The sequence below is a fragment of the Alosa sapidissima genome, chromosome 5 (genome assembly GCF_018492685.1).
Source record: "Alosa sapidissima isolate fAloSap1 chromosome 5, fAloSap1.pri, whole genome shotgun sequence".
Taxonomy (NCBI): Eukaryota; Metazoa; Chordata; class Actinopteri; order Clupeiformes; family Clupeidae; genus Alosa; species Alosa sapidissima.
The window spans coordinates 10,238,080-10,245,949 of record NC_055961.1 but is presented as its reverse complement, the minus strand read 5'-3'; the positions used below and the strand labels follow the sequence as shown (position 1 = coordinate 10,245,949).

The 7,870-nt window shown below is 43.2% G+C and overlaps 1 protein-coding gene across 2 annotated transcripts; it reads right to left on the bottom strand.

Annotated features, from left to right (window-relative positions):
* Positions 1-2,175: 2,175 nt before the first annotated feature.
* Positions 2,176-7,519, bottom strand: LOC121708697. Of its 2 annotated transcripts, none has more exons than XM_042091524.1 (6): positions 7,390-7,519; positions 4,218-4,516; positions 3,742-3,832; positions 3,285-3,346; positions 2,759-3,059; positions 2,176-2,532 (listed from the first exon to the last, which is right to left on the bottom strand). In XM_042091524.1, the coding sequence occupies exons 1-6, from the start codon at positions 7,472-7,474 to the stop codon at positions 2,474-2,476; spliced, it is 897 nt and encodes a 298-aa protein (XP_041947458.1). In that variant the 5' UTR covers positions 7,475-7,519; the 3' UTR covers positions 2,176-2,473. The 2 variants fall into 2 exon arrangements, with proteins under 2 accessions (XP_041947458.1, XP_041947457.1); XM_042091523.1 differs by lacking the exon at positions 7,390-7,519 and adding an exon at positions 5,158-5,355.
* Positions 7,520-7,870: the final 351 nt, after the last annotated feature.

The window sequence follows — 7,870 nt, the reverse complement described above, 5'->3', positions numbered from 1 at the left end:
ATTGGATAACACTAGACCATGTTTACTCTGAATGATTTCGGACTTTGATGCAATCGGATAACACTACGACCAATGTGTACAGTCCTCCAACATTGCAGCGCTGTCATCAGTTTAGCTGGTTCCCCGGAATGCAAGGGGAAAATGTGCATCATTGCTCATTGCCAGAGTGTCTCGCAGAGGCAATTCCATTGTGCTCTTGCGAGAACTCTGGATTTCCAGAGTACAACATGTATGTAATGGTTTGCTAAATGTTTATGATATTGAGACAGTCAGAGGCTTAGAACTAGTCTGAATGATATGAGTCTGTTGAGGCATAAAGGCAAACCTACAGATATCATTTATGACCTGTTGCCAAAGCATGCGATGCATTGCTGCCATTTCACAGAACCTCACAGACATTGGCACAGGACGTGGATGCTTAGTGTAGATTTTGCAATGTTCACAATCACGAACTCAAGCGAGGAGTAGGCCATACCTGTCAACACTCCCGTTTTTCCCGGGTTTCTCCTGTATTTCAAGGTCATCTCCCAGCACCCTCCCGTTCTGTTATTTCGGAAAACTCATAATAACTCGTAATTTGCATGGCCATCAAACGTCATTTTAAAATCATTGATCCATTCAGGTTGCCAGATTGTGTATGAAATACACCCTACACATACACGATCACTTAGTTTCAATTTCAACCGTTTTGTCATAGGCTAAAACCTGGCAACCCAAAACCCAAATAAGGAAGATGGTGCCGACTGCGCAGCCTGAGTCTCGTCGTAAGCAAGCGGGCTAGTTGAATGGCCTACTCCAGAACTAGCTGTTGTGAAATTGTTGGGAATTTAATTGATTAACACATCACATAAACTGTTATTGAGTGTTACACTGAACTTGTGCCCTCGGAACCAAATCTGACAGCAAGCAACTTTGGAGTTTTGGAAGTAGACTGCAGGCAGGCAGCTGGCGGATACATAACTGGCATGCGTAAGGTAATGGTAAGGTAAAAGCAACGACCGAAATGCAGTGTTATAACACGTGTATGAAACGTATTAAATATGCAAACACAGATCCGGTATAAACACTGACCCCCCCCCCCCCCCCCCCCCTCCCGTTTTTGGAAAGCTAAATTGTTGACAGGTATGGAGTAGGCAGGGATGGATTACTGCACGGGCCTACCGGGCCCAGGGGCCCAAGGGGTCAGGGGGCAAGCCTTTGCATGGAATCATTGCCTCAATATCAACAAATCAGGATGAAGGCTATGAATCTGATTAAATTTAGTATTGGCCATCCCCAAAATGCACCAGAATACGGAAATCACATCAAAATATTTTAAAAATTGACCCCCCCTCCCACATATACGACAATAAGTGGGGGGCCCTTAATACATCTGGGCCCAGGGGCCCGAAAGTTCATAATCCGCCCATGGGAGTAGGCTAGGCTTTCTCATGATGCGCAGTTAGAACTTAACGTTTCGTCAGCAAATGGAATGGCCAGACCCCGAGCGCATTCAAACTTCTGTAGACTGCTCCAACCCGATGGAAATGTATGACCGGCAGGCGACCAAAGGAACCATTGCTTCATAATATCTAGTTCAGACCCTTTAGGTAGCCTACTGTCCAAATAAAGCTGCTACGGGGGGCTAGACTGGCCACATAACTGAAGCGTTCCATTTGAGACGCGTAAAACAGACTGCACTGGTCTATTTTTTTCGAATATACGCGCATAGCATAGGCTATGTGCTGTGAACGGAACGCTCGGATGACATTTATTTTTCTTTATTGCATTTTGCATTTCACATTATCATGAAAATCGTTTCAGTGGTTCATCAACTCGTAACAGGGTGAACGGCAATTATGCATTCGCTTCGTGGCCCTCTATCAACTATAACCGCACTATGTAAGTTTGCCAGATCGGGTAGTGGATCTGTAGTTCGATGGAATGAGACATAAGAAACTACAAATTTGACTTGCATCTGATGTCGCAATACATCGTACTTTTATAAGTAATGCAAAATATTCTACCTTGTCTGTGGACATCGTTATTTGCAAAGCCAGTGCTGGATAAACAAATAGCGTGCGTGTGACAGAGGGAAAGTTCTTTGGTGTTGCTTTAAGTCAGCATTGTCTTTTCCATTTTCCATTTCACTTCCAAAATAGAATAATGAATGAACGCAAAAGTACACGGACCAAGTGACATCATCAGTAACCTTTATGTGTGACATCAATCCATAAATATATACTTCCTGATTTAAATACTTTCTGAATAGTCTCACTTAATCTATCCAAACAAAACAAAAACATATGCTGCTATTATAACTATGTCAGAATACAGTACATGTGCAAATACAAAAATGTTTACATAACATTAAAATAAGGTTTGAAATATAAATCAATAGTCATCAAAATAAAAGTATAAATATAGCTAATAATTCCCAAAATAAAAAGTGAGATGGGAATGCAACTCCTCGTGCAGCACAGGTGTTTAACCACTAGGTGGCGTGTTGTTGCGTCGTCATCTCTGCTTCCTCAGGTCCAAGTGAGACAGACCCTGCAGGAGAAAACAGTAACAGCATCAAATTGAGGAATACTGTCAGGCACGTTTCAAACGCACACACACATACACACACACACACACACACACACACAGAGAGAGAGAAAGAGAGAGAGAGAGAAAGAAAGAGAGAGAGAGAGAGAGAGAGAGAGAGAGAGAGAGATCCTCTATATGGCCTGGTGTGGGACACCGCAGCTGATCATGCACACACATACATACACACCTCTACATGATCTGGCGCAGGGTGCCAGTATCGCCTGGCGCTGGTCGGTCTCCTCTGCACCCTTGATGTTCTCCTCTGTACTCCTGATGTTCTGCTCTGCACCCTTGATGTTCTCCTCTGTACTCCTGATGTTCTGCTCTGCACCCTTGATGTTCTCCTCTGCACCCTTCATGTTCTCCTCTGCTCCCTTGATGTTCTCAGCACTCTTGACGTTCTCCTGTCCCGTGTCATCAGGACCTTTTGGGACGCTCCCTTGGTGCACTGATACGTTGACGTAGTCCCGGAGCTGGACTCTGCGCTTCTAGGACAGGAATCAGGACACTGGATTGGATGACTTTTACTGTACTGTATAGATGCCTTGAATCAAAACACAGGATTAGGTGATTGTGACTTATGTGTTGTATGTGTTGAGTTGGGATATCCCATAACTACAAAGAGAAGGTTCCAACACGCCCCCTGGTGGTCTTGTGGAGGTTTGCGCTGAGACATTGTGTAAATCAGAAGACGGAGTGCAACTTGGACTCACCTTACAAACAATCACAGTCGTCACAACAATCACCAACACTACAGCACACACAACACCTGTGACTAAACAGACACACATACACATACACACACATATTTTTACATTTGGTATTACATTAACTGGTCTGTAACACTGGTATTATGATATAAACTATATACTGACAACTGACAAGATAAAGGCATATTATTAGATATGTGTTATTAGACATGTGTTACATGACATTTTTAAACTCAACTAACAAACTACAGATCAGACAGTTCTGGACTGTAGAGATAAACTGCTGAGATAAAGATCACATGATATAAAATGAGTGTGTGATGCATTCATCATGGCTCTGTGTAAAGACAGAGAAGCTCTCAGGCCTCATACACACAGAACAGAACATATCCACCACAATACACACACACACACACACACACACACACACACACACACAAACGCAAACACACACCCTTACCTAACAGCATGTTTCTTTGAGAAGCTGCATGGTCTGCCTCTTCATTCAGATGCACTTCTGCCTGCAGCACTCCATCAGGGAACACGTTCAGCTGTTTGGGATTGAAGTCAGAAAAGCTGAAATAAACCCACTGGCCACCTGCTCACACCTCCACCACTCCCTCCATCCCCAAGTGCTCCTATCCCTCCTTCCAATGCCCCTCTCCATCCCTCCAGTCTCTCTATTCCTCCCTCCATCTCTCCCAGTATTCATCCCTCCCTCCTCCCATCCCTCCCTCTAATGCCCCTCTCTATCCCTCCCTCTCCTCCTCTAATGCCCCTCTCTATCCCTCCCTCTCCTCCTCTAATACCCCTCTTTATCCCTCGCTCTCCTCCTCTAATACCCCTCTTTATCCCTCCCTCTCCTCCTCTAATACCCCTCTCTATCCCTCGCTCCCTCTCTACCCCTTCCTCACCCCTGGTTCTCTCTCTACCCACCTTGCAGCAGTACAACCCAAAGTCCTCCATGCTCACGTTCCTCAGGGTGAAGCTGCTGGCTGTCGTCATGGTGACACGTCCCTGGTGGGTGTCGCTAAGTGACAGCTGTGACCCCGAGGTCATGAAGACGAGGACCTTGCTGGGCGCCGCCCCTCGGTCACACCGGGTCCACTCCACTGTGATGATGTGGGAGCCATTACGAACCTCACAGCGGAACGTCACGCTGTCTCCAGACCTGGCTGTCAGGTTGCCCCCGGTTACCACCTTGGCGGGAGACTGACCGCCTCGGACCACCTCGCCTGGGACAGACGTGAGATGTTACGAAAGTTAAAGGAGAACTCCGGATATTTTTCACATACAGTAGACCTCTGTTTCTCAAGCTCATCAAATACTGTTACACTTCTCTTTTTTTTCGTATCGACAGCACTCGGTTTTCCTTTAATGTCCCATTGGTGTAATAATAATTAAAAGTTAGATATAAAGTCAGTTAGTATCTGATTGGTGTAATCATAAATTAAAAGTTGCATGTAAAATAGGCCTACCATCAGTTAATGTCTTAGGTTGTAGTTCTAATTAAAAGTTAAATATAAATTAAGTTAATGTCTGGTTTTATATACATTATAAAATAACTATCTAATATTACCGTCGGTCCCGTATTTCCGCCGTGTTGCGTGTATGTGTCACTTAATATTCATTTCTATACAAACCAAGATGGCGGACTCAAGAAACGCAACCTCCCACACCATAGGTGTATCTAAATTAGCTATGTACCAAAAATGACATTTTACCGTGAATCGAAGAGCTGTAAAACACTGTTATGTGTTATCTGTCCCACACCAGGCCATATAGAGGATCTCTATCATACAGACCAGTAAAACACTGTATGATAAGTGCCTGAGATGTAGAATGTAACGTTGTGAGAGAGGATTTCAGAGCCTACCGTAACAGCAGACCATTACGATGACCTTCACCCATGTCCACCTCAGACAGAAATCGTCCTCTGGACCCTCGTCACAGCCAGCCATCACTCAGCCCGGTCCGAGACTTCTATGTGTGTGTGTGTGTGTGTGTGTGTGGGGGTGTGTGTGTCTATTTATGAGCAAAACCTCTTCCTGCAACTCTTTGAGGTTGTAGGCCGAGAGCCACAATGCTGTGTGTGTTTGCTGAAAAGGCTACAGGAAGTGGCATCACTGCACTTCACAAACCACACATTAAAAAGACCACGACTCAAACCTAAACAACGCAGCTTGTTATAATAATAATTAAAAGTTAGATATAAAGTCAGTTAGTATCTGATTGGTGTAATCATAAATTAAAAGTTGCATGTAAAATAGGCCTACCATCAGTTAATGTCTTAGGTTGTAGTTCTAATTAAAAGTTAAATATAAATTAAGTTAATGTCTGGTTTTATATACATTATAAAATAACTATCTAATATTACCGTCGGTCCCGTATTTCCGCCGTGTTGCGTGTATGTGTCACTTAATATTCATTTCTATACAAACCAAGATGGCGGACTCAAGAAACGCAACCTCCCACACCATAGGTGTATCTAAATTAGCTATGTACCAAAAATGACATTTTACCGTGAATCGAAGAGCTGTAAAACACTGTTATGTGTTATCTGTCCCACACCAGGCCATATAGAGGATCTCTATCATACAGACCAGTAAAACACTGTATGATAAGTGCCTGAGATGTAGAATGTAACGTTGTGAGAGAGGATTTCAGAGCCTACCGTAACAGCAGACCATTACGATGACCTTCACCCATGTCCACCTCAGACAGAAATCGTCCTCTGGACCCTCGTCACAGCCAGCCATCACTCAGCCCGGTCCGAGACTTCTATGTGTGTGTGTGTGTGTGTGTGTGTGGGGGTGTGTGTGTCTATTTATGAGCAAAACCTCTTCCTGCAACTCTTTGAGGTTGTAGGCCGAGAGCCACAATGCTGTGTGTGTTTGCTGAAAAGGCTACAGGAAGTGGCATCACTGCACTTCACAAACCACACATTAAAAAGACCACGACTCAAACCTAAACAACGCAGCTCTTGTTTGTCGCTGACTACTGTTGGCACTCTGACACACATCCAATGAACAACAGAGAAAGAAAGTGTGAATCTGTGTCTCATTTTTTCAAACCTCTACACACAACTTGCAAACCTGCACACAGAAAACACCACAAATGTGCAATACCAAACTCTACATTCCAAATTCAATCATTCCTTTTTATTTATTTTTTTTATTTTTTTTACCTTTATTTAACCAGGCAGATCATTAAGAATGGCCTGACAAATAGTGTATACTGTATATATGTTATTTCCTCTATCAGTATCTAACAAAACCTAACCAAGTATTATTAATCTTATATCAAAATAAAAAAAATGTACTTGGTATTGTTTTCAGTATAAAGAGACTTACCTATCGCTTTCTCGTGAAATCATTTGACTTAATTTAAAAGAGTTTGACTTATTTTAAGATGTCTCATCCTATAAACAAGCACATTTGGCCTCCCACGCCTTGAGCAAATTTGTCTTGATATGACTCCTTTAAATAAGTCTTCTTAAATTAAGAATATTCAAAATGTTTTGGTGGGTTTATGGTATTAATAGTTGTTGTTATTTTTTTACTTGCATAAAACACTGTCCTGCGGTTTATACACAATGCGGCTAATCCACAGGAAATTACTGTAGAGCATGTTCAGCAATGTTCTGCAGCAGTAAAAGTATAGAATAATATACATTTTACCCAGGGATGGATTACTGCATGGGCCTACCGGGCCCAAGCCCAGGGGGGCCTTTTACATGGAATCACTGCTTCAATATCAAATCAGGATGTACTATAAATGTGATTGAATTAAAGTATTGGCCATCCCCAAAATGTACCAGAATACAGGAAATCACATCAAACAAATAAAAACAATTCTGGGGGAGGACCTCCAACCCCCCCTCCGACATATGTGACAATTAGTGGGGGGCCCTTAATACATCTGGGCCCAGGGGCCCGAAAGTTCATAATCCGTCCATGATTTTACCCACCAAAACATTTTGAATTTGAGACTGAAAACTACTCAACTGCAAATTGATATTTCACAGACCAGAAAAGAAAGCCCTGTATGATATCTTTAAGTGCCTGAGATGTAGAATGTAACGTTGTGAGAGGATTTCAGAACCTACCGTAACAGCAGACCAGTACGATGACCTTCACCCATGTCCACCTCAGACAGACATCGTCCTCTGGACCCTCGCCACAGCCAGCCATCACTCAGCCTGGTCCGAGATGAGTGAGTGTGTGTGTGTGTGTGTGTGTGCGGATGTGTGTGTGTGTGTGTGGGCATGTGTGTGTATTTATGGACATGAGCTAAGCTATCACTATGTCACTTAGTAACAGAAGCGTTATGTCATATGTGTACGACACATTCATGACAGTGTCATGTCACGCTTATGTTGATACTGCCAATAAATTTATATACAGTATGTGTACATTTAGTGACTGTACACTATACGCACACACTCATGAACACACGCAAACACACACTCACAGGCACACACATGCAAACACACATACTCAGACTCACATGCACACAAACTGTACACACAGACACACACATGCACACATACACACACAGGCACACACACATGCACACTCAATCACATG